This window comes from Psammomys obesus, unplaced genomic scaffold, assembly GCF_907164565.1.
Source record: "Psammomys obesus unplaced genomic scaffold, mPsaObe1.curated_primary_1811, whole genome shotgun sequence".
NCBI lineage: Eukaryota > Metazoa > Chordata > Mammalia > Rodentia > Muridae > Psammomys > Psammomys obesus.
The window spans coordinates 50,128,820-50,156,183 of NW_026587216.1; the positions used below are offsets into that span (position 1 = coordinate 50,128,820).

General features: G+C 39.7%; 1 protein-coding gene across 4 annotated transcripts in view; it reads left to right on the plus strand.

Annotated features, from left to right (window-relative positions):
* The window catches only part of Fbxl4 (F-box and leucine rich repeat protein 4), a 67,652-nt gene that overhangs the window by 14,955 nt on the left and 25,333 nt on the right, over positions 1–27,364 (plus strand). For all 4 annotated transcript variants that reach the window (XM_055603298.1, XM_055603299.1, XM_055603297.1 and 1 more), the window contains exons 4-6: positions 7,870–8,215; positions 16,294–16,538; positions 25,300–25,513. In XM_055603298.1, coding sequence (XP_055459273.1) covers positions 7,870–8,215; positions 16,294–16,538; positions 25,300–25,513 — 805 coding nt within the window. The remainder of the gene's footprint in view (positions 1–7,869; positions 8,216–16,293; positions 16,539–25,299; positions 25,514–27,364) is intronic.

Consider the following 27,364-nt stretch of genomic DNA (forward strand, 5'->3'; position numbering starts at 1 on the left):
TCTGTCATTCTTTGTCTTTCTTATCAAGTTATTCACATTTTAAAAACTGTGACACGTACACAGCCTTTGCTCAGATCCCAGATATTGCTGCATAACTGATTTGATTGTGTAATTTTAAAATTTAATTTGTAGATGCCTCTGATTTGCTTTACTGAATTTTAGATTTATTTCTCAGAAAACATCAATACATTTTAAGAGAAAAGGAATCAGATCAAAATGTATTTCTGCAGTTGTAAGAAATTTTGTTTTGTTTCGTTTTTGGAGACAGAGTTTCATCCTAGCCCTAAGCTGGCCTGGAACTCACAGCAGGCCCCCTTCCTCCATCATTCAAGTGTTAGGAATACTTGGCTCAAAAGACATTTTTAAGTTTTACTGATTGTGAGCTTAATAGATGCTTCATTGTCTAAAAAGAAAACGAAACAGTACCTAGAGTTCTTTTGGTCAGACTCAGTAACTGTTAATATTTTGGTGAGTTTTCTTAGACAGTAAGAAACATTTATTGAACATCCTTTCTCTAATGGGAACAAAACAGAAAGCCACAAAAAGATGATTTTTGTTCTGTGTTACAAGCCAACCTGGAAAAGACTGACATTTTCGGGGATACATACTGGTGGGGGAGGGGGGGCACCAATGTGTGTGTGGCTCTGGGAAGACTGATTTAGTAGTTTCATCAAGGGAGTGAATTCAGTCAGGATTAACGATGGCTCCAGCAGGACCAAGAGAAGTGGAGAAGGATAACACCTATAGTGGTTAGATCAGTGTTCGAAGACGTGAGAAAAGCCCAAACCTCAGGAGACGATTTAAGATCTAAACTAGGGTTTTCTGGAATTTGAGACCTCAGAGCTGTCCTGGAAGTGGCTTTCCAGAAGCTACAGGAAGATTCCTACTCTTCTGTGGAAGTGTCTTGGGAGATACCAACAAGGAAACAGCACGCTCAGAAGAGAAGGGTACAATTGGTGTGGTTTCAGTATCCTCCACAGGCCCAACAGTACCTGTCAGTCTCTAGCATGGGCTGTAGGGATGGAAGGGGACAGACAAACACTGGCTGCATACCACTTAGAAGGCCCTGATAGTTTTGTGAACAGGGTTGAAGATGAATGTCTCAAGTTGCATAGCAAGACTATCTGGAGGACGGACACAAGAAGAGATGAGGGATTGTGAGTGGGAGAGAGGAGTCAGCTACTGCCAACTAGATTATGTGATAATTGTCAGATCATTTACTTTGCTTAAATTGCAGGCATAAGAAGACAAATGAAAGAATAATACCATTTAGCATCAAATTACTACCAATTATATCAACTTAGTATGAATCTTGAATAAAGAACAGTTTTACAATAATGTGTGTATCTTTGTATGTGTACAACAAGGTATATTCTCTTTCTCTCGTAGTCAGGAAAGCTCTGTCATATACTGGATGGTTTCCTCTTGTTTTAATTGAACAGTTTTGTGACATTGAGGGGTTAAAATGAACTCCTGGGTTAGAGTGTGTTAGAGTAGTTGAGGAATTATATGTAGAAAATGAGCTTCCCTATAGTCTCAAACATTCAAAAATTTAAAAGGCATGCTTTCCTATTTCTTGTGATTTTGTTAGCCAATAGCATAGGAAATTACAGGCAGTTCTGTTAGATTTTGGTGTCTTTCTGGCTTTTTGCCTACTGCCTTGTTAAGAGGAAAAGAGAAGAGGGAGTACAAAGCAACCTATGGCTGAGGATCAGAAAATAGACTAGCTCGGGGTTACAGTTTGAAAGAAAGAGAAAGAAGGTGGGGAAGAAGGCAGAAAATGACTAATTGATGTCATATTAAAGAAACTGGGTTTTGTTATTTGGGGGATAAAGTTCAGTGATTTGTTCTTTGAGTGCTCAAAACCCTTTTATAACAGTGAAGTTAGTAAAGGGGAGCACCAGACGCTGCCATGTGAACGAGCGTTTGCTGCCAAAGGAAGTTGCTTAAGCAGCAGTTTCATGAATTGCCAAAATCCTTCTTCCCTTGTCCTTGTAGCCCTCCGACTATGATTTTGTCATGAAGTCAGAATTGGCCAGGCCTTTCACACAGAATGGGAGCGACTGGACTGTTATCTCTAAGTACACATACGGGCTCTTTTATTTTGGGGGGTTTATTTCTAATCTTCAGAAGAGAATCAAGAGATAACAGATAAGTGAGTGATTCTTATGGTTCTAGAAACTGTGAGAGTTCCTGTTACCTGTTTGTTGTTCTGTGGCTTATGATCCCTTGGGAGTGAGTCTACAAGAATTCCCATGGAGTGCTCTGCTTCTGAGTGTGTCCAATTGAAAGAAAATCATTACTGAAAGCAGCTGTATTGGCATGGCTACTGCAGCACTCTGTAACAGCTCAGATGTACATGCTGTCAGCAGATAAATTAATGAAGTAAATGTGGCGTATGTGCTCGATGGGTATCAGTCCACAATAAAGAACAATAAAATGTTGTCATTTGCAGCAAAATGGGTAGAATTGGAGGACATTATGTGCTCTCCACTTAAGTGCATTCAGCTTGATGACAGAGAGGCCAGCGCCCGTGTTCTTCCTCATGTATGGGAGCCAAAGTAAAGTCAACCTGAAAGGAGAATAGTGACTGCTGAAGATTCAGAGTAGTATTATGGGGGTCAGAAATTGATTGGGGAGCCTAGGTTTGATCACTGCATAGTGCATAATATTTGAAGTATCACATTAGATTCCATAGATACATGATAAAGAACAATTTTATCAAGAAATCTCCTTGAACTTATGCTTTGATTCTTGAAGGTAAAAACGAGCATATTTTCGTTCTCTATGCTCTCAGGGTTAGGGCCATGTGCTCTTCTTAGTTCCATCTTGGCTTAACTAGACTGTCAGGATACTTACATATCAGTGGCCTCATTTTCTAGATTTCAGTTTTTATGTGCCTTACTCTATTTTTACTTATGGTCAAGGAAATAAAGTCAACAGTTTGTTATATGATATGAGCAGTATTATTAGATAATATACTAAATTTTTAAGTATTATTAGTGATCAGTGAATTACAAATTCCATCATAGGGAGACATGGCTCAGTATGACAGTAGAGATTATAATAAACAATTTGTGAACCTTTCAGTAGTCATTCGTTTTTTTCTGCCAACCATAGCTATCTGGAAAGCAATTTTTAAAATAGTATATATTGAGAAATTAAAAATATGCTTTTTACCTCTTATTGAAAATATATTCTTTTCTCACATACTACATCCTGATTAGTTTCCCTTCTCTCAGTGCCTCCCAGTTCCTCCCCACCTCCACTCTCATCAGGACACACATCCTTTCTGTCTCTCCTTTGAAAAGAACAGGCTTCCAGGAGATAATAGTTAAAATGTGACAAAATAAAATATACTAAGATAAGATAAAAACTATCTCATCAAAAGTTGGACAAGACAAACCACCGGAAAGAAAAGGGCTCAAGAGAAGGCACAATATCTGACCTTCACACACTTTGGAATCCTACACTAAAGTAGAAGCCATAATATATATGCCACAAACCTGGTGCAGATCTGTGCAAGCCCTGTGCGTGCTGCTTCGGTCCCTGAATTCATATTAGGTTTGCACATGCAAATTCAGAGAGGCTTGTTTTCTTGGTGTGCTCCATTCCCTTTGGCTCTTATACTCTTTCTACCTCCTCTTCCTCAGGGTTTCCTGTACTCTGAGGGGAGAATTTGATGAAAGAAATCCTATTTATAGATAAGTGTTCTAAGGTCACTCCATCTCTGTGTGTGTGTGAGTGTGTGTGTCTCTTTATGTCTTTGTCTTAGAGGTTCTCTGTCTCTCCTTGTCTCTCTCTCATCTCTGTCTCTCTGGTGGTTTGAATAGGTATGGCCCCATAGATTCATGTGTTTGACTGGTTAATCATAGGGAGTGACAGTATTATTGGAGGAGATGTGGCCTTGTTAGAAGAAGTGTATCATTGTGGAGGTGGGGCTTTGTGGTCTTAAATGCTCAAGCCAAGCCCAGTGTGAAGCACATCCAGTTCTCTTCTGCTGACTGAGGATCAAGGTAGAACCCTTAGCTCCTTGTCCAGCACCATGTCTGCCTGGTGCTACCATGCTTTCCACCATGGTGATAATGGACTAAGCCTCTGAAACTGTAAGCTAGCCCCAATTAAATGTTTTCCTTTATAAGAGTTGCCTTGCTTTTGGTGTCTCATTATAGCAATGTAACCCTAAGACTCTCTTTCTCTATCTCTTTTTGTCTGTCTCTCTGTCTCTATCTGCCTGCCTGTCTGTCTCTCTCTGTATGGTGTCTGGTTGTGGGTCTCTGTATTTGTTCCCATCTGTTGCTGCAGCAGGAAGCTTCTCTGATAATAGCTGAACAAGGCAGTGATTTATGAGGATAATTGATGTTATTTTATTCCTATTTTTTTAAGACCAGTAGTATATGGTTCTATCCTAGGCTGGGCTAGCTAGTCTCAGGTTCTTGATCACCCAGTCAGTGTTAGGTATGAGTTCCATTTTGTGGAGTGTGTAGGTGTTGTCTTAAGCAATGGGACCTTGCTGTCAGCTTGTGAGAGCAATATATAGTCTTGAAAACAACCTGGGTTGTTTGGGGTTTCCTGTGGGGCTCTTTTGGCCAACAACTCTATTAGATATAACCTAATCCTGATACTAGAAGCTTCCTTTGGTGGCAGGAGGTAGCCAGTTGGTACTCTGTCTCCTCCATTATTTGGCACTATCATTTAGAATGCCTTTGTATATTTAAATATTTTAAGAAGTTTCTCCTGTATTAGATTTCCATACTACCATTCAAATGTCATTTAATTTTAGTTGTCTTTCCCTATATTTCCTCCTTGTACCCCTCTTCCTTCACCCTCCCTATATGGTATACTTCTTCCAGCCTCCAGTCTATCCATAATTATCTATTCTATTTCCCTTCCCTAATAAGATCTGCATATATTAGTCTCTTACACTATACTTAATCCTCTATGGTTCTTGCTTATCATTCACCTAAGAGTAATATCTACATGTGGTGATTTGGAGAGGAATGTTCCCCGTAAGCTCAGATATTGGAATGCTTGGTCATTAGGGAATGGCACTACTTGAGAGGAATTATGCATACCATGGATAGGTGTGGCCTTGTTGGAGGAAGTGCGTCACTGGGGTGGGCCTTGGGATTTCCGAAGGCCCAGCCAGGCCCGATGGTGTGGCACACTGTCTTCTTGCTGCTGCCGACCCAGAGATAGATCTCTCAGCAAATTCTTCAGCACCGTGTCTGCTTGTAGGCCACCATGCTTCCTGCCATGCTGATAATGTACTAAACCTCTGAAACTGGAGGCAAGCCCCCAATTAACTGCTTTCCTTTATGAGTTGCCAGGTGTTTTGGTTCTGTTGTTCTCCCTGTGGAGCTCCTGCCCTCCAGGTCTTTCTATCTCCCTCTTCTTTCTTAAGAATACCTGTGTTCTGCCCAAAGTTTGGCTATGAGTCTCAGCCTCTGTTTTTGTACCTTGATCAGTAGTGTCTTTCAGAGGCCCTCTGTGGTAGGCTCCTGTCTTGTTCCCTGTCTTCTCCTGTTTCCAATGTCAATTGCATTTGTCCTTCTGAATGAGGATTGAATATCTTCTCTAAGGTCTTCCTTGTTGTTTAGCTTCTTCAGGTGTACAGATTTTAGGATTTTATCCTCTATTATATGGCTAATATCCAGTGAGTATATACCGTGTGTGTCTTTCTGCTTCTGAGTTACCTCTCTCAAGATAATCTTTTCTAATTCCCACCATTTGCCTGCAAATTTCATGATTTTCTTGTCTTTGGAATGGGAATAGGCTAGGAAGAGGGGGTGAGGGTCCACATGTGGTTGCAGGGAAGCAGTGTGTTCTACCAGGATCTGCTTAGTTCTCTGGGAATGGGGACAGAGATGGAGCGGAGGCTGCAGCAGGTGTCCCGCCATAGAGCTGGGGATTGTGGGTTGCGCTTGGAGGAGCAGAGGGAGCTGTAAAGATCTGCAGTCAGCCTACTGGCTTCTTGGTCAGGGTGCCCTGTGGGTTCCCAGGGAGTGCCAAGTGGGTGTGGAATACAGAAATTAGAGGGGATCTGTGTGGTCTAGTGGAGATGACGTTAGGAAAGGGATGCTGTAGCAGGCGCTCTTCTACAGAGCTGGAGTAGAGACTGGCAGATAGGACTGGGAGGGTCTGTGGAAGAGGTGAGGATACGCAGTCAGTCCACCTGCTTCCCTGGCAGGAGTTGGAGGAAAACTTTTCTTACCTTCAATTTCTAAATTGAAATCTCTTAGCCAAAGAAAATGATTGGATGCTTCTTAATTTCTCTGTTTTATTAGATAATAATATTAGAGTAGTTAATTACAACCTACATGAAATTATTAACTATGGGCTAACACCACTGTTCATGAAGAATCTTCATGCAATTCGAGGGAATGGTTTTATAAGAAGACTTATGTAGACATAGAGTAATAGGAAGTACATGTATATGTCACTGGAGAAGATATCATGAGCATAGACTCCAGTTAGTTGTAGATTTCCTGTGGAAAAAAGTAAGGATAATTTGGCTGGGAGTTGGGAGTTGTATTGTAAGGACAGGAGAGAATGTTATTTTGTGGTTATATGTTAGATACTTGTTAAATCTTAGGGACATAGGTGTGAGTAAAAGAATAAAAAATGGCAGTTCAGGATAAGGGCATGTAAGACAATTTCCTGAATATGTGGACGAATTTAATGACTTCATTTCAGAAACAAACAAAAAAAATTGCTTGAAGGCTGGGGAGATGGTTCCATCAATAAAGTGCTTGAGGACTTGACTTCATTCCCAGATCCCATGTGAGGAACAGCTGGCCGTGATGGTGTACACTTGTAAGCTCATTTTGGGCAGAGGTGGGGACAGTCTTAAACAAAAAAGACAAGGAACTTGAGGAATGAGCTCACGGTTGTGCTCTGGTCTCCACACATGCATCCCTGCACACATACGCACTCTCACACACAGAAAGCACGTGGAATTTTGAGTTTGTGTGAGGCCAACAACAAAACTAGAAGTGCTGGAAGGAGACTCCTGTGAGGTGAGAGGGTCAACTTTGCTTCCAAGTTGATTGAGGATGACAAACAGGACAGATTTATTCTGTGTGCTTATTTTTCTTCAGGGTTTATTCTGTAAAATTGAATTTGATTCTTAAGATACCTTTAGCTATTGATTCCAGTCTTTTTTGGTTTTGAAAATCAATTTATTTATTTCCCCCATTTTTTGAGGGATCTGGCTGTGAGCCAAGTTTGATCTTAAACTCTTAGTGAACATCTTGTGTCTATTTCCCAAATGCTGGAATTAGAGTTACGAGCCACAGCACAGGATTTGTAATATTTCTTTTAAACAGAATAAAAACATAATGTCCTGATCATCTTATGAGACACAGAAAGAAACATTTGGCTCCCTTCAAAACACTCATATGATAAAAATCTCTCAACAGAGTAGATACAGAGGGGAATCTCTTGAAATTGATAAAGGTATAGGCGAAAACAAAATAGTAAATATTATGCTTTTAAGAATTTTATTTATTGTTAAATCAGAAGCAAAGAAAAAGTTGAAGGTTGAAATATGTTACATATTTCTAAGTGCCTAAGCTTACAGTCTCAAAAAGCTTTTATATTTAGTTGTACATTTTTGATTCTAGTCTTTAACCAATGTGAAATCTTGGGAAAAAATACAAAGAACTTTTGGGTAGAGTGTAAACTATTTTAAGTGATGATATTTCTTTTTTTTTTTTTAAGTAATTTTCTGGAAGTGACTCTTGTGTTTGATTTTATTCACCTTGCTTGGTCCACTTATTTTACACTGTACTAGTTGGGCAGGGACTATACCCTGAGAGCACTGGCAGACCACATTCTAAACTGTAGGGACATTTCTTTCGTTGGCAGATGGGAGATTCTTTGGTCAGAGAAACCTACGAAGGTGAATGCTTCCCAGGCTCGTCAGTTTAAACCTTGTATTAAGCAGATAACTTTTCCCACCAACCTTATCCGACTGGAAGTCAATAGCTCCCTTCTGGATTATTACACCGAACTAGATGCAGTCGTGCTACACGGTACAAAGGACAAGCCACTGCTCTCTCTGAAGACCTCGCTTGTTGACATGAATGACCTCGAAGATGACGACTATGAAGAAAAGGACAGCTGTGGAATGGATGGTCTTAACAAAAAGTTTAGCAGTGCTGCTCTTGGGGATGGGCCAAATAATGGGTATTTTGACAAACTACCATATGAGGTAAGTCAAAAATATTTGCAATATTGGATATAACACTACAGAATTTTAATGCTGGAACTAATGTTTCCTTTACTGGGTACCAAAGGAACAGCACCATTGGTGAAGCATACAAAATCTGGTGTGTTAGGGACTTGGGGTTTGGAAAAGCTAAAGAAACATTTTAAATAATTTTGATTTTTATTCTGGATCGACTTCAGAGATTCTGCATAAACTATTAAACTGTGTTGTTCTATCAGTACTTAGTAAGTATCCGGTAATAAGCCAATAATAAACTGTACTTCACGGTTCCTAATTGTTAATATAGTAGTATGTGGTGACTTTATACCTGATACCTGTTAGATTAAAGATTCCTGGGTGATGCTTACCCCACTTAATAGCCACAGCTTCCCTGAGTGTCATCTTCTTTATCAACTCTAGTCTATAGTCTAACTACAAGTTTTGGTCTAGGCTGGCCCTGTGCTCCTTTTGTTAGAAATACCTTGTAATATATGGTTTGAAATCTTGTTTTCAGTGTTTCTGCTTCTCTGGGAGTCTTTCTGTGGTTATTTATCATCCCTAGCTCCAGACAGCAAATGCCAGGAGCATTGTGTAGCTATGTGATGTTAAAATCTCTCCCCACCTGTTTATAATGGCCTGGGGTCAGGTAGATCAGGCACTTATGCCTCTCTTTGAAAACTACTGTATGATGCTAAAAAACAGTGTGATCAGGTCTTTTAATGAAAATTTTAGGTCCAGATAACCCTGCCAGATATCATTCTTATATATTAATGGGTATCTTACTTTTCAATATGGGTAGCTAAACTTGTATGGAATGATTAGGTAGCTTCTTAAGACAATAAGAATAATAAATACATATGTTAAACATTTTTTAATTTTATTTACCTTTATGTTATGTGCATTGGTGTTTTACCTGCATGTATGTCTATGTGAGAGTGTCAGATCTTGGATTTACAGACATTGAAAGCTGCTGTTTGGGTACTGAGATTTGAACATGGGTCCTCTGGAAGAGCAGACAGTGCCCTTAACCGCTGAGCCATCTCTCCAGCCCCTCTAACTTTTTACAGTTAAGATGCTGTAGCACATCTGTAAAGTAGCTGAAGTTGTTAGCTATAGAAGAATTCAAGGGTCCAAAGCGTTCAGTCAGTAGGCGCAGCCCCAGGGTTTCAACCCAGGCCCTTATGGACAGGGAACATCATAGACTGTGCACGATCATCCTTACCTTAAAGGCAAAGGGCCACTACATGGGAAGATTTGAGTTGGGAGAAGGGGCCATGTAATGGTGATGATGTCATTCCTTAGGGGTCTGAGATCTGTGTGGCAGATGCACCTCTAGAACGTGAGTCACCTTTTATTTTTACCACTCTTGAAATTTATTAAGATAGGAATGTAGATTTAATGTTTTTTAAATGATTTTGAATTTTATCCAAACCCGATGATACCTAGTTTATAGCATTGAGAGGAGCAATGGAAGCAGAGGGAAGCGAACATTCAGAGATGAGAACAGCTGCTGCCTTCGGGGAACTTGAGCATTTCTCTCTGCCAGCACCACGAGCCCTGACAAGGACAGTGCAGGAGATGGACCTCTATGGAGATGCCGCATGCGCAGCTGCACCCACGGCAGCGGCAGCGGCAGGGCGGCCATTGCTGGACACCGCTGCCCCAGAGAGCGTCCTCCAGTTTTACCGACAGCGATCTTCAGGGTGCCGTAATTTTCAGTGCTTAGGAACATTGGTTGGGGTATGGTCAGAGACACTTTAGAATTAGTAAATGATTTGCTAAAAATCCAGAGCAAATGCATGATTATAATTTCATGCTCTATGTTTGTTTGTATAACATTTTGAATGGGAGAGAAGGATATGGAATCCTAGCTAACATTCCAGAAATTGCCCATAATATTCAGGTAGTTTTATGTATGTGCTTTAGTCCACAACTGAGAGCATATAAGAATGTGTGTAGGTTTGTTGTAGGTGTGACTCGCCCCATCATAGGAAGCAGTGGGAGCTGCGGTAGAGTTTAGCTTGTTCATGTGGTGAGAGTTTCAAATACATGCAAAGTCGATTCAACACACCCTGGAGAAGCCAAGATGCAGACCCACTGTTCCTGGAAGAGCATGGTTAGGGGTCATGAAAAGGGTTCATGGAAAGAGTCAGTGCTGTAGAACAGGCTCACAGAGCAGATTGAGCTTGGAGGGCCAGGAGACCAGCCACGGATGGAGTCCTTTTGAACACACCACATCCTCTATTCACTGAGCTCTTGTAAAGGTGCTGAAGTGTCCTGTAAACACAGCCTGATGTACACTCGAGGCTGTCTGAGTTATGACGAAGACTTGTGTGTGCTTGTCTGAAACCTGTCATCTTGTAGGCAAACTGTAACAGAACTCTTTCAGATAGTAAGGTCATCGTTTTTGTGACTTTTCATTCTTTTTGTATTTTGTTTTTGTTTTTTTCTTTAAGGTTATGTTAAGTATTTGAATGTCATTATATTAATATAATTTGTCTTCATATAATATATACCTTTTAAGATGGAGACTATGGTTTGGATTATGCCAGAATTTGCTAGGGGTTATTTAAATAGTAACTCACCTGGAAGAAATAGTTATTCATCTTCTGAGTCACAGCATCTTTTCACACTAACTGTTTAAAAGTTTTATGGAGCTCTATCATGGTGGTGCATACCCTAACCCAGCACTCAGGAGACAGAGACAAGTGGATCTCTGTGAGTTTTAGGCCAGCCAGTGCTGCGTAGTAAACCCTGACTTAAAAAAAAGAAAGAAAGTAAAAGAATTCTGTGAGAATAAATTTGAATAATATTGCTAAAAATACCTTATTAATTCTGAAAATTTTGAGATACTTTGGGTGCCAAGGTCAGATAATTCATAGTGTCTTTTAAATATTTAACAGTCCATTCCAATTAAACTTTTATATAATAAGAAAAACTTAACTTCCTATGAACCAATATATTACTATATAAGACTAAACAACAATAAAGAGACCATTTTTCTTAATATTTATTTATTTCTACATAAATAATATAATGTCAAATAGGATTAGTTTAAAGTAATACAAAGATCTTCAAGGATTTATTCTTGGTATTAAGCATGTTTTTATGTTAGAGAGTCAGGACGGTAATACCATAGTACTAAGTCAAAAGGAAAAAAAAAAATCTCTGGATCTACTCTAATAGGTGAGAAAACTAGCTGGCAAAGTGAAAGCTGGAGAGAGGTCTCTACTTTTACCCAGTTTTTAAAAAGTACTTTGTTGCTTGCTAGTCCAGCTAATACCTCATATAATTGTGAAACACTGGAAACACAGGGCCTAGATGGGAGCCTCCAGCTATATGGACTCCTGCGACACTAGAAACACGTAGCTGAATCAAGAGGTCTCCAGAGTGAGTTCCAGGCCATCTGGGTCCACAGAATGAGACTGTGCTTTAAAAAACATGTTTTTAAAATTTTTTAAATTACATATGTGCCTCCCCTTCATGGCTCATATTGGGTAAGCTGAATTAAATTGAAAATAAAACCCACAACAAAATGTTACTTAATACCTTTCTGAAATCCTAGTTAATTCTGTAGACATGAGAAAGACATAAAATATAATTTTTGAAAAGCAAGCTATAAAATCATTTGCAGATAAAATGATTGTATATTAGAATATTCAGGAGATTTGGGAATTAAAGTAAGTTGACAGAGTACATGGTTATATAAATACATATCCACAGCTTTAGAAATTCCTGGGACATAAGACATTGTTCAGTGTTAAGTCATACCGTGTCCTTGGGTAGAAAGACACAGTAAGTAAAATGTGTCATGCATTTGTACCCACAGACACATGGATTCCACAAACACAGTGTCCACTTTTCTTAAAGTTGCAGTGTGTCATAATTGAAATACAAACTGATTATTTTTAATTTGAAAACTTAACCTAAGAAATAAGAAAATTCTAGAAAAGTGGCAGTGATTCTTAGTTGCATTCTAATATATCTACTTAAAGTATAGGCGAAAACTTGGCTCACATTCAAGTTTACTGAAACGAGAGAAATGTTGGAGAGATAAATGTAGCTGAGCTGAGTCCTTGAGTAGACCAAGAGGAAAGAAGAAAACATTGACAGCACCTTTGGGATTAATTTTTTGTAATTAACAAAGTAGCAAAAATTAAAAAAAAACAAGAATGTGAAAAAGGAGGTTGTGGAGGATAAAGAAGAGGGTTGGAGGAATAAAGACAGCTCAGTATGTTCCATGTCTTTGCACCTTTCAGGATGATAAAGTTTGAATACCAGTATTGTCAATACACCATAAATATGTAAACTGATGTGAATGTTCAGAAGGGCAACTTTTAAATGCATGCAACTTACTCTAAAGATATATTGCCAGTTTGCCAAGAAAAACATGCATATATAATAGTATACAAGGATATTGCAGTATTATTTGCAGTAAGAAAGAGAACAGCAGGAAATGAATCAGTAAACAACTGTTGTTATTGTGTCACATGTCTGAAATGGAATGAGGTGAGTCTGTACAGATGAAAGATCTACAGAATATATTGTTAGATAAGAAAAGCAAGGGGCTGAGCAGTGAATATAGTCTCATCCCTTTAGTGTATACCCAAGAATAGAAGTTCATTTATCTGGAAGAGGTGGAAAAAAAAAGAAGTGTTAACAGTGCTCATCTCTGGTGTGTGGGATTTGGGGTGGGTGTGTTGGGGGTTACCTCATTTTCCACCTTTCTTCTGTGTTTGCTTTGATAATTTTTACCTGCAGATTTTTGTTTGTATAATGATGTACACGTTTACAGGGTTATCTGGATAATGGAAATTTGTTGATATATTTGCTTACGACAGGAACTCTTAACTACTTTCCACTTGAGGAGAGAGACTGAGCATTTACTGAATATGTCCTGTGCACTTAAAGCCAATGAGCAGGTTGATACTTGGGGATAGGAAATTGCTAATAAGCACTAACAGGAAGAGGGAGCAATTAAGCTCACATGAGATAATGGGATTTGTACTTAGAGACAGGTGAGCAACTGTACCTACGTCATGGAGGATGATAAGGGTTCTTGCTAACAGTGATACAGTGTTTGGTTTGTTTGGTAAAGCAACATAAGACAGGCTCAGGAGAGAGTCTAGAGAATGGATTAAGTTTTGGTCAAACAGGGAACCTTTTCAGCTTTTATACTAATAATTTCTTTCCATTTCCCTGTTTTTCTAATAAGTACACTCACTGGCATACAAACATCTTCGAGTCATTTTACAGCCTAGTTCAAATGCTAAAAAAGAAATAACAAGACTACCCCAAGCCTCATTAGATACAATATGTTAATCAGCAACTGCTCATGTTTTACAAATAATATTTAGACCTATCTTAAAGATTATATCGTAAAGATTATTTGCATGTTAGACTATTTGGCTCAAAACAGTGAAATCCTGATCTAATAAGATTATTTAAAAGGTATAATTACTTATAAAGCAGAACATTAGGTAAATACTTTATGTTAAAAAACTTAACTCCTCTCATCTAAATAAGATTTTTATCATTAAGCAAATACACAGTTTCTCATTTTGAATCTTTGTTCAGTGTAGGCTACTTAAGACATTGTTCTTTGAAAACTAATTAGGAAGCTCCAATTGGAAAACAAATCTTGGGCTATCAAAGGGATAACTGTAATTAAAGTTATCTTTTTGTTTTCCCTTTGTTAATAATATGTATTGCCCCATGGTTGCTGCTAGCTGCCTTTCTTTGGGATCTCTTCTCTCCCCCCTTTACTGGAATTCTGTATTAGCTCACTGTGTATACTCTTCCTGCTTCATGGAGAACCCCTGTGTTCTTTTCAACACAAAGCTTACCTGCCACTTTAGTTTGAATCCTTTCCACAGTCGCATTGCCTTCACTGTAAATCCAAGTGAGGCTTTGTGTAACCCCGTCCTCACCATTGGATTCTCCCCAGCTACTTGCCCCTCACCTGGTACTTGCTTGGTAGGAGTATACTTGTACTCTTCCAGTGAGACTATGTGCTTCACTTGGTCAGTATTATTAAAACATATCCTATTTACTGATTTCTCCCAGAACTCAGAGTCCAAGTTTCTTTTCTTTTTTTCATCACTAGTGTCTGGAATGTAAAAAATGTCTCTGAAAATTTTTGTTATTCAACAATTACCAGTGTGTATATCTTTTTTTTTTCTGAGTTTACATTTTTTGGTTTATTTCTTTTTAAAATATTTTAATTAATTTTTTATTAATTAAAATTTATTCATTTTGTATACCAGCTGTAGCCCCCTCCCTTATCCCTTCCAAACCTTCCCTTTCTCCCTCTTTTCATCCCATGTCCCTCCCCCAGGCAACTGATAGGGGAAGACCTTTCCCCCTTCCATCTGATCCTAGTCTATCAGATCTCATCAGGACTGACTTCATTGTCTTCCTCTGTGGCCTAGTAAAGCTGCTTCCCCCCTCAGGGGAAGGTCATCAAAGAGCCAGCCACTGAGTTCATGTCAGAGACAGTCCTTGTTCCCGTTAGCAGGAAACCCACTTGGACACTGAGCTGCTATGGGCTACATCTGTGCAGGGGTTCTAGGTTATCTCCATGCATGGTCCTTGGTGGGAGTATCAGTCTCAGAAAAGACCCTGTGCCCAGATTTTTTTTGGTTCTGTTGCTCTCCTTGTGGAACTCCTGTCCCCTCCAGTTCTTTCTATCTCTGTCTTCTTTCATAACATTCCCTGCACTCTGCTCAAAGTTTGGTAATGAGTCTCAGCATCTGCTTTAATACCCGCTGGGTGGAGTCTTTCAGAGGCCCTCTGTGGTAGGCTCCTGTCCTGTTCCCTGTTTTCTCTCTTTCAATGTCCATCCCCTTTGTCTTTCTGAATAAGGATTGATCATCTTACCCAGGGTCCTCCTCCTTGTTTAGCTTCTTTAGGTATACAGATTTTAGTATGTTTACCCTGTATTATGTTTCTAATATCCACTTATAAGTGAGTATATAACGTGTGTCTTTCTGCTTCTGGAATACCTCAGGATGATCTTTTCTAGTTTCCACCATGCAGATTTCATGATTTCCTTGTTTTTAATTGCTGAGTAGTATTCCATTGTGTAAATGTACCACAATTTCTGTTTTCATTCCTCAGTTGAGGGACATCTGGGTTGTTTCCAGATTCTGGCTATTACCAGTAAAGCTGCTATGAACACGGTTGAGCAAATGTCCTTGTTGTATACTTGAGCATCTTTTGGTTATATGCCTAGGAGTGGTATAGTTGGATCTTGAGGTAGAACTATTCCTAATTTTTTGAGAAAGCGCCAGATTGATTTCCAAAATAGTTGCACAAGTTTACATTCCCACCAGCAATGGCAGAGGGGTTCACTTTCTCCACATCCTCTCCAGCATGTGTTGTCACTTGGGTTTTTGATCTTAGCCATTCTGGTGGGTGTAAAGTGAAATCCTAGGGTTGTTTTGATTTGCATTTCCCTGGTGACTAATGATGTTGAGCATTTCTTTAAGTGTTTCTCTGCCATTTGATATTCCTCTATTGAGAATTCTCTGTTTAGCTCTGTACCCCATTTTTAAATTGGATTACTTGATTTGTTGCTGTTTAACTTCTTGAGTTCTTTATATATTCTGGATATCAGCCCTCTGTCAGATCTAGGGTTAGTTTAGATCCTTTCCCAGTCTGTAGGCTGTCATTTTGTTTTGATGACAGTGTCCTGTGCTTTACAGAAGCTTTTCAGTTTCGTGAGGTTCCATTTATTGATTGTTGATCTTAGAGCCTGTGCATTTGAAGAAGAAGTGGGGAAGAACCTTGAACTCATTGGCACAGGAGACAACTTTCTGAACAGAAGAGCGTGTATGTCTTTGTAGTGTGTAAAAACGAGTTGTCAACATGATTTGAAAATTCTCAATGTAGTAATTTTTAAATGTAGTACTGTATGGCATATGTGTTCCTATTGGATAATTTGGTGAATGTTGAGTTATCTACTTTGTGAAGATAATTGTTTGAAACTGTGGCACTGCTCTCTGTTACACCACATTCTATGTTTTAAAAAGGTCTACTGTCCTTCACTCTTGATGATACTGGTTTTCTGTTTTATATAGCTCATTCAACTGATTCTGAATCATCTCTCACTACCAGACCTGTGTAGATTAGCACAGACTTGCAGACTCCTACACCAGCATTGCTGTGACCCTCTACAGTATACCCACCTCAATCTGCAGCCATACTGGGCGAAGCTAGATGACACTTCGTTGGAGTTCCTGCAGGCTCGCTGTGCTCTCGTCCAGTGGCTTAATCTGTCCTGGACTGGCAACAGAGGTTTTATCTCTGTGTCAGGATTCAGCAGGTAGGTACAAAACCTTGACGGAGCTTTTCATCAAGAGACTAGACTGTATTTTTATATTTTACAAGAATAAGAAAGAGAGTTTGTGCTTAGCATATTGGTATTTTTGAAAATGAGTGAGTGTTAACCGTCCTCTTCCGCTAAACTTCATCATGGTGTAAGGGCCAATTGTATCCTTTACTTCTTATTTAGATCCCAAGTAACTTTCAACCCAACTGCTTTTTTCCTGTCCCATATTTTCAGCACAGATGATTAACACATTTAAAAAACTATTTTCAAATCAAAATCTACCTCTCTAATGTGATTTGTCAGAAATGGAAAACAATTTATTACAGAACATTTTTAATTAAATCTTAATTACATGTGCAATACATCACCCAAATTTAGAAACTCATTTAAGCTAATTATGTTGAAAATGAAATTGCATGCTAAATAGAGGATGGCGCTTGCAGACCTGCCCAGGTGTTTCTGCTCCTTTCTATTTAAGCATTTAGTTTCCTTACTATTAACTGTCACCTGTTAAACACTGGAAAGCTGGCGAAGTGCATATTCATTTTGTAATACCATGGTCATTTTCTTAGCATACAAACAGGTGCTTTTCTCTTAACTTTGATGATTGTCCTTGTATGTGTAATATGACCCCTCATTTTCATAAAGTCAAACATGGAGTAGAATCTGTTATTTAAAATTAATCATTGCCCCTTTATCCTATGAGTGGGATTGAACCCAGACCTCACACATGCAGAGCAACCCCTCTCGCACTACTGTATAACTCCAGCTCTTTCTGGTACTGTTAGTGTTTTGAGACAAGATCTTGCTATGTTACCCAGGTGGCCTTGAACTTGCTTTGTAGCCCAAGTAGATGTCTGTCTTGGAATCTTCCTGCTTCAGGTCTTAAGCAGCTGGGTTTGCAGGGCTGCGCCGCAAGGGCCCGCCAGAGAGCTTCTGTATGGATAGGAGGCAAGGGGAAGTTAGAATAATGGGTGTAGGCTTTGTGGTTTGAATTGGGCAGGGCGAGATGAAGTTAAATTTCTCTGTCTTCGGCAAGAGGATTGCTGCCTTCTGTGACTCAGTCTAAGTGAGAAAAGGCGAAGACACCAATGGGCAGGAGAAAGACAAAGACTTTGCTGAGATCTCCACTGCCTTTTCAAAGTACTTTGCCGACCAGGTTTCTGTATTGTGGACCTTGAACTTCAGTGGGGTGGGGTCTTAGTCCAGTGCTACTTCCCTCTGCTTTAAATGCATAGTATTTGCAAATATTCCTCACAACTAATAAGATCAAGAAAAACTGAACTATGGTTGTTTTGGAGCATGCATTGTTAATCATAAACTAACACAATATGAGACAGAGCAAGTGCTGTCAGAAAACATTGGCCTATTTTAGAATGGCCCAGCTTTTGCCTTAGTGATTTGCAATAAATAAATAAATTTTCTATTTTTCAGATTAGGAGTTTAGTGCCTGGCAATATGGCTTAGTGGATAAGGGCTCTTGCTGCCTACACCAACATCTTGCTTTGGATCCCTGGGATCTGCAGGATAGAAGGAGAAAATGGAATCCTCAAGTTGTGCTCTGATCTTCATAAGCACCAAGCTGTGCATGCACCCATACGTATTGACACTAATGATAAATAAGTGTACTAAGACAATTTCAATAGAGCCTTACTGTCTTCAGTCTGTGTCAAGGCGTGGTAGCAGGTATTGCCGACCACGAGAGAAGGCATTTATGGCATCCATTAGGGCAGAAGCTGTGAAGGTAAACATGTGAGATGACAGGTTGGCAGCTAGTGCCTGTGGACAGAAAGGGACAGAGTGGTGGCGAGGTGCCACTTCGGAGGAGTGCTGTGTACCATCCTGACAACAGCGAGTGCGCTGGCAGTCATACTAAACAAGCCTTTGAACACCCTGTAGCTTGAAAAGGAAAGAGAAGCCTCCATTGTGAGGAGAATACCAGCACTGTGTGTTTAGACTGCCTGTGGGTGGGTCTTGTTTTGCAGTCAGAGCTCCAGTCTGCTTCAGCTTTTCAGTTTGCCCAGACCTGTTGCTGTGGGGCTGGCTGCATGATCACAGAAGTTTAAGTTACCCATAGTTCACTGTTTCAGCCAGCCAAGCCGTGTATGTTGATAGCACGCCTTTCAGTGCAGCCACTGTTCACATTTGGAAATGTGTTTAAATACAGAGAGAAAGCGTTCTGAGTGGCATGCTGGAGCTTTGTCTGCTGATTGCTTATGGCTCTTTGACTTGACTGAAGTGACAGTCATTATGATTTGCAGGGAGCCTTCTCAGAATAAACAATAAATATGCATGGCTTGATTATTAACGAATCATCTATGAATAAATGGTGGGCTATTTTTACTCATTACTCTGAAGATTTATTTATATAATATTTCAAAGAATAAAAACACATTTTACAGTAGAGACCACTGGTGAGCTGTTCTGGATGAGTATTTGGGAAGAAGCTTGCTGTTAGAACTGGGTAGACTTTAAAGAACTTTTTAGGAACTTTTATCATCAGGAGAACAGAGAAATTGGTTAATTGGAATAAAGAAAGCTTTTGATCAGTTATGAAAACCTGCTTCTGTCCCCAGCTTTCCAAGAGCTACCCAAGCATAGCATCACTTTTTAAAATCAATTCTGTCTAGTTCTGTCTGCTTGTACGTCCCTGGCTCTTACGCTCTTGTGTATTCACCTTGCTGCCTGTTTGTCTTTAAAGCTTAGTCATAATATTCTGCTTAAAGGCCTAGGGTCCATTTTAGCAGTGCCATTTTTCTTTCAATAAGGATCTCTGCTACCCCTCCGTCTATGTAAGATTTTACCCCTGACCTCTAAATGTAGTCTAAGTGACTCATATTCATTTTGGCAGAAAACATTTTTGGATGCTTTTTAGATTCAAGAACTTTATCAGTTATTGTCTTGGCTGATTTCTTCTTGCTAAGATAAAATACCCCATTGGGGATAGGGGCTTATTTTGTTTTGCGGTTCCAGAGGGGAACAGCCCATCACGGTGTGGAAGGTGTGGCAGTAGGTGGAGAAGGCATGGTAGCAGGAGGAGAAGGCTGGCTGTGCATCCACACTGAGGATGCAGAGAGAGCAGAGATCAAGGATATAAAGCTGCACTCCCTCCCCCCAACAGCCAGTGGCCAACTACCTCCAGTGAAGCTCCATGTCTTAAAGGCTCTACAACCTTCCAGAACTAGTCTTTTTCATAGCAGTAAACCCAATTCAGGATTCTTTATTTGAATGTAGGTTCATAAAACCCTTAAAGAGAGAAACCTTGGAATATCAAATCCTACCCCTTCAGAATTTAGGGAGTCCCATGGAAGAGGAATGTAAGAGCCAGAGGGGATTGAGGATGCCAAGACAAAAAGGCTCTCTAAATCAGGACTAGCAGAGCTCAGATGAACTCCCAGAGACTGACGCAGCATGCACAGGGCCTGCATGGGTCTGCAGCAAGCCCTCTGTGCATGTATTACCGCTCTCTGTTTAGTCTTTTTACGGCAGTCCTGAGTGTGTGAGTGAGTGGCTCTCTAACTCTGGTGTCTTCTCTTGGGTTCATTTCCCTTTGTTGGTCTGCCTTGTCCAACTTTGATGGGATGGTTTTGTTTTATCTTATTTTGTTGCATTTTGCTATATTTTATTATTTCTTAGGAGCCTGTTCTTTTCTAAGAAGAGATAGAAAGGGAGTGGGTCCGGATGGGAGGGTAGGTAGGCAAGAACTTGGAGGAGCAGAGAGGGAAAACTGTCATTAGGTTATATCGTATGACAAAAGAATCAATTTTTAATAATGGGACAATTTTTAAAAGGAATCTAAAAACATAAACCTAAGACTCTTAATATCAAGTGATAGTAGATGAGACTTCACAATGTAGAACAAACAGGCTGGAAGAAATAAGTCGTTTTCCTTCCAAGTGACCCATGCGATAATTGATACTAATAACTAATTGATCAATGTGGAAATAGCCAAGTAACTGTGTTAAAATTAAACTTTTATAAGCTAGGGTCAGATAGAAGGGGAGGAGGTCCTCCCCTATCAGTAGACAAGGTAAAGGGCATAGGGGGAAAAGAGGGAGGGTGGGCGGGACTAGGAGGAGATGAGGGAGAGGGCTGCAGTGGGGATACAAAGTGAATAAATTGTAATAAATAAATATATAAATAAAGTTAAATAAATTTCCACGTGATACATTAAGAAATGATTCATGTGTGGTCAGTTGAGTTTGTTGTTGCCTTTGTGACTTCAGTATATTAAAATTGGGAAGAGAGAATGTGAGCATAGTGATTAGATAACCTGCTCAGGGTAAAAGTCTGCACATGTGAATGTTGGAGGGAGAGAGAGAAAGTAAAGGGGCAGTGAGAGCGTGGCCATTGTCTTTGTTGTGCTTTCCAGTTCTGTCATCCAAGTTGGCTGTTAGGGATGAGGCTTGGCTGACGAGTTTGACACTCCTCTATAAATTCTTTGGGAAAAGAAGTTTTCTTAATGAGAGCAAAGAAATAAAAGAAATGTCAAGTCATCCTTACTCCAATATGAAAAGGAAATGTAGATGAAAGTGCTTTGCCCAGTAGCAGAGACCATAGGAGATAAGAGTAAAGCTTCTAGTTCTAAGAGTTCACATACTTCTGTTAACTTTTCTAATCTGCAAATCGTTTTAAAATTCTCTGAAACCCAGCACTCGTTCTTCGATTGCCAACTCAGACACAAATGCCTTATCATAAGGACTTGTGTAGTCAAAGTGAAGAAACCCATGCTAACTCGTCCATTTTGGGGAGTTGGGGTCCATGAACAGAAAAGTACCTTTAGTTACTGAAAGTTATTTAGGAATGGCTATGCACAGGTCTAAGCCGGGCAGGGCTTCTGACCTGCAAGAGGAAGTGGACGCAACCCCCATTCCTAAGCCGACGCTTCCTCCAGCTGGCAGAGGGAGGCGTGTTTTCTCCAGGAAGCACACCCGAGGGCAGGCTCTGTGTCCAGAAGCAGATGCCCCACTCCAAATGAGCTCACGGGGTTGTAGGTGCTTTGTCTAGGCTTTTTTAAATTTTGTGCCTTTATGCGATTTCTGTGTGAGTGAATGTCTGAGCCTCTGTGGCTGTGTGTGTTTCTTGTGCTCTTTGACTTTTTTTTTCTGATTGATTGTGGGGTTTTGTGTTGCCTATTTGTTTTCTTCTGAGAGAAAAAGAGTGTGGATTTGGGTGGGTGGAGAGGGGAGGTTCTGGAAGGAGTTGGGGGAGGGGAAACTGTAATCAGAACATATGAAAAATATTTTCAATAAAAAGATGAAAGAAATTTATGAAGCATTATTTTGTAATTGGAAGATTTACTCAGCTACTTTTTAAATGCCATATGTATGTCTTCCTTGTCTTGGTGTTGTGGCAGAATACCCTGATAGACAGAAGAAAGCGGCTCCTTTGGTCCTCAGTTCCGGGGTGCAGGGTGTGATGGCAGCAGGGGCCCCAAGCAAGCAGTCACATTGTATGTGCAGTCAGGAAGCGCAGAAAGGAGTGTTGATTTGCGATGAACTTTCTCCTTTGTATTCAGACCAGGTCTACAGCCCATGGACCTGTTCAGGTTGGGTTAAGGCTAAGGTCAGTTAAGGTTGAGTCTTAACTCAATTGACCTAATCTAAATAATTCTCCACGGACCTGCGAAAGTCTAATGGAGTATAACTTTTCCCTCACTAACATTCCCATTAGCTGATTTACTCTAGAGAATCTCTCATAGACACACCCAGAGGCTTGTCTTCTAGGTGATTCTACAACTGTAAAGTTGACAGTATTAGCCATCATTCTTTATGTAATGTTAAAGACTGTATGTGCCTAGGACCTGTTTCAACTGTTGAAGAATATGAAGAAGCTTATAGGATTCAGTATAAAATGTGAGGAAACAAGTAAATGGTATTTAGAGAAACGGGGAAACGTTATGCTAGAGACCTGCATCTGGCCACCATTCAGCACTGCCACCTTTGAAGTGGTTCTGAGACCTGGCCTTTGCCATGTTTGGCACTACATTGTGCATTCAGCGGGATGTCCTCTCTTCCTGAAGAATTGGAGAGTGTTCTGATGGTGCCCTGCTCTTGCCTCTGTTCCTCTCAGTTAAATTATAGAAACCAGTGCAGTCTGGTAGAACACAGGCATGACATCACTCCCCTGTTCAAAGCTTCTGGTAATAGGAACTCCTCTCCCGAAATGAAAGACAAGAGTCTTTGTAGTTTCACAGGAACGTGCTGCATGTCCTCTGATGTACTTAATGCCCCTCGCCCGTGAGTCCTGCATTAGTTTCTGCTCTAGACAGTGCTCCTGCACCTCTCTGAGACTGGGTGCTGCTTTTGTGGATGCCTGCTTTGGTTACCTGCTCTTGCTTCGAGCCCTCCTCACCCACTTGGTGAGACTTCTCTGATTGAGCTCTGTTGCCCTTCTTGGCTTTTATTTTCCTGTTGACATTTTCGCTCATTTATATAGTGTTTATTTTGCTTATTTTTTGTCTCTGGTCTCATCTTACTAAAAGGTAAGTCAGCTGTATGAAAGTGGCAATGATGTTTTATCTGTGATGACCGCCAGGGTCCCCTGCCATGTCAGAGTGGAAGTTCAATAAACATTTACCAAGTGAATGAATACTGGGTGAAGACTGCAGTTTAGATAAATAATTAGCAGAGGAAATAGAACTGTTGGAGATCCAGGTCAGGGAGTCACAGGAAGAGCATCAGAGTGTCAAGGAATGAGTGAGTAGCTGTAAAAAAACACAACTAATCAGATAGGCTGTTTTAGAGTTTAAAAAGAAAGAGTGAATAGGAAGAGCTGAAAACGATTACAGATTATCTGCAAGTGATGGGTATTTCACGTGTAAGTGTGTGGGCTAGTAGGACTTTTTTAGTATTTAAAGTAAATCGGGAGCAGCCAGATTTTGTTGTTTAACAGTGAGGAGCAGACTGGTGTGATGCTCAGTTGGATAGAAGCTCTTGCTGCACTAGCCTGATAACTTGAGGTGTATCCCCAGAACAAGCAAAAAGATAGACAGAGATGACACCGCAAAGTCGCCTTCTGACTACACACACAACAGTTCCAAAACCTGAAACTTTGCTAGCCAAGGTTTAACTTAGATTTTTAATGTTTTTAGGGTGCTTTGATCTTTCCAAAATGTTTTCTTGTACTATTTAGTGTTCAGAATCGTGAAGCAATATGTCAAGTACTGTTCAAGTCTGTCCTTGGTAGCAGAGAAAACCCTGAGACACAGGCGTGGTGGTTTGAATAAAAATGCCCTCCATAGGCTCACATATTTGAACCCTTGGTTATTAGGGAGTGGCACCAACCTAGTGGCAGAGATCAGGAGCTGTGGCCTTGTTGGAGGAAGTGTGTCACCGGGAAGTGGGCTTTGGGGTTTCAGAAGCCAGAGCCAAGCCCAGTGACTTGCTGTCTTCCTGCTACCTACTGATTCAGATGTAGAAGGTTTAGCTATTTTAGCTATCTCTTTCAGCATCATGTCTGCTTGCGTGCCACCATGCTTCTCGCCATGACAAAAAGGGACTTGACTAAACCTCTGAAGCTGTAAGCCAGCCCCAACTAAATATTTTCCTTTATGAGTTGCTGTGGTCATGGTGTCTCTTCACAGCAGTAGTGCATGACTATAATCCCACTTGGGGAAGCAGAGGAAGGTGGATCTCTGAGTTCGAGGCTTGCCTGGTCTACAGAGTGAGTTCCAGGATAACCCTGTCTCAAAAAGAAATCCAAGAGAGGGGGGAGAGGGAGAGAGAGAGAAGAACAGGTCAAAAGAAAAGAAAAACAATCCACATTGTGGTCTAGCCCCATGTCCTTTTAAATTTTGTGTTATCTGATTTAGTTTAATTTTATTTTCAATATGCATTTGGCGGGTTCTTAGATGACCTAGGAAAAAAGTTGTGATGGAAGTTAAGAGTGCTAATGATGTGTGACATCGAAGGATAAACACAGGGATATCTGGTGCATCCTATGAGGGTAGAGTTTACTCGTAGAGAAAGTGTCATAAAATTACATACTTTCATATCATGCTGACTCTCAGATTATAATCTATGACAGCTATGAACAAACAGTTGAACCCCAGTTATTATGCAACCAGATAAATAATGTGATTTCTATTCTGCTGAAGCATTTTCTATTTTTTCTTTTCTTATTTCTACGTATTTATGGAAAACTGCAATTGGATATTTTATATTCATTCTGTCATCAAGCAGTCCAGTTACTAAATGGCAAAAGCCCCAGAGAATGTAACACAACAGAACAGATATAACATAACATCACGTCACATCACAACACAACACAACATAACACAACCAACCTAGATATGTTCTGAATTAAGAAGCCAGTCTGACTTGTTTCAGGGTCATTTAATTAAACCTATCATTTTGTATGCTGTATTCAAAATATATTGCCGCTTTCTGAATGGGCATTATTTAGAGAGTGGTATATTCTGAGAGTCTAGGGTTTTGTGGTTTTGATTTTACAACTCAGATAAGGATTACATGTAAGCGGAGCTATCTCCTCTGCCTTCTTAATTTCCTCTTAATGTTAGCTGATTTTGTAGCATGTGAATCCATGTGAATTCATTTTTCCTCTCTGCTTGTTTTATTCTAGTTAGTCATGAACCCTTCAGCATGCAGTAAGAACTTAAGTGAATCAAGTTATGTATTTTCTTTAGTCCACATTTATTCTCCTTGGTGTGTCTGTTAAAAGGTGATATAATTTCAAAGCGTTTGCAAACATATCATTTTATTCTGTACAACTTGTATGGATATTGTCTCCACAGGTTTCTGAAAGTGTGCGGGTCTGAACTACTACGCCTTGAGTTATCTTGCAGCCACTTTCTCGATGAAACTTGCTTGGAGGTTATTTCTGAAATGTGCCCAAACCTACAAGACTTAAATCTCTCATCCTGTGATAAACTGCCACCGCAGGCTTTTGGCCATATTGCCAAGTTATGCAGCCTTAAGCGTCTCATCCTCTACCGGACAAAAGTAGAGGTAAGAATAACTCATTTGTTATGATGTCTGAATACTCTAAAATCATTAGAGCCAGGTTAGTCACTTCAACGTTAAAATGTACCCTGGTGAAATGGTAGACTTTTATGTGTTGCTAATGTGCTCATGATCCATGGGAAAGAAAGGAGTAGGGGAGAGGTGTGAGCCTGGTGCTGGCAGGGGGTGATTTAGAGGAAGGGGCAGGCAGGTGGCAGGCAGAGAACTTTTTGCTTGGAGTGCGAAGGAGCAAAGTACCCAGGACTGGAAGTAGACATAGAGGTGAAATTAATAGTACCATAGTCCCCAGGTCTCATGTTAGTAAAACAGAATCTGCCATATATATGCTTACTTTCTTCACGTACATTTGTAGGACGTCTGTCCAGGTCAGTATGTGTTAGTACCCGACTCTTCATTAACTGTAGACTGTGTGTTATAATCTACTCACCATTCTCTAAATGATTGCGGTTTTATTCTCCTATGTCCATTTCTATAAAATGTCTGGTTAATATAGTCTTCTGTAGATAGTGTCCACTTGCATGCTGCCATCAGCTTGGGAGGGTGACATTGTATTAAAGAACAAATGGAAAGGTCCCTGAATAAACAGCAACTTCTGCTTACTTGTTCTTCCTCTTCCTGGCATGGAAGCCTGCTTTTGATTCTTTCAGCATTCTTAATCTCAACTTCGGGCTTTGTCCATCTCCTTATCTACACTGTTTTCCCAGCTTATAACATTTCTTAATAATTAACAGTTCTAGCTCATTTTAATTTTTTGAAGATGGCTTCTTGAAAACTGATGAAAATGAAGCCTCTTTTCTGATTTGCATCTCTTATATTACCTGTTTTAGCATCCCTACAATGCTTTAGTATGATCATTATTTTCCTTTTTGTATTCATTTTCTTCATATTAGGATATGTAATTTTATATAAAGTGGTGGATAATACCCTTCTTTTTTCATTGCATTGTTTCCAAGTTCTAGAATAGAATTTGGTCTGGATTTGATATAAGTAAATATTTACTAAATCAATGAATAAAAGAACTCAGTTACATTTCTTTTAAGTCAGTGGTATACCAGTGACTTTCCCACTATAATGTACCTTTATGTGTCTTGAATGTTACTTGGTCCACGGTATTCAGCATCTTAATATTTCAGTTTTTCTCTTTAAGATGAAAATATAGATCTCAATGGGTCATTATGAGGACTAAATTATATGTAATCTATTTAGGCAGTTCCTAGAGCAATATAAGCAACAAATAAAGGTTGTAGTGACATTGTCATAACGGTTCTGTAGTCTAATGTTCCACTGGGAAGAGAAAGGCGTTCCTTACGCTTCTATTAAAATACTTGCTGGTGAATCTGTCTACTTAGTCTACCTGGTTGTTCCTCTTTCATTGGGAGTTTTATTTAGAAGTTATTGCGTTCTACTTTGCACTCTGATAAAGCTCCCATCTGCTTATGCACATCTTCTTGTATATCTACAGGCATGTTAAGTGTCTCATCTCTTAGATCCCAAGTAATTCGGACTCCATTTATATGTTGCATGTTACACTTTCAGCTGCTCTTTTATTTACATCTTTTGGATTTTCTTACCTTACAGCTACATAATCTGAAATTAATACATTTTTTCTAGTATTTGAACTATTACTTATAAGGTACATTTGTAATCTGTAAATGATGTAGAATCAGAGTTTTAGCAGATTTGTCAGTGTTTATTTCTAATGCAGTGGAAAGTCTCTAATATTTCTTTTTTTAAGTCACACACCAAATATTTGACCACCTATTATGTTCCAGGTGCTTGAAACTTGGGAACTAAACAGACATCTCATACAGCTTATTGTTTTTATATGTTTTAGCA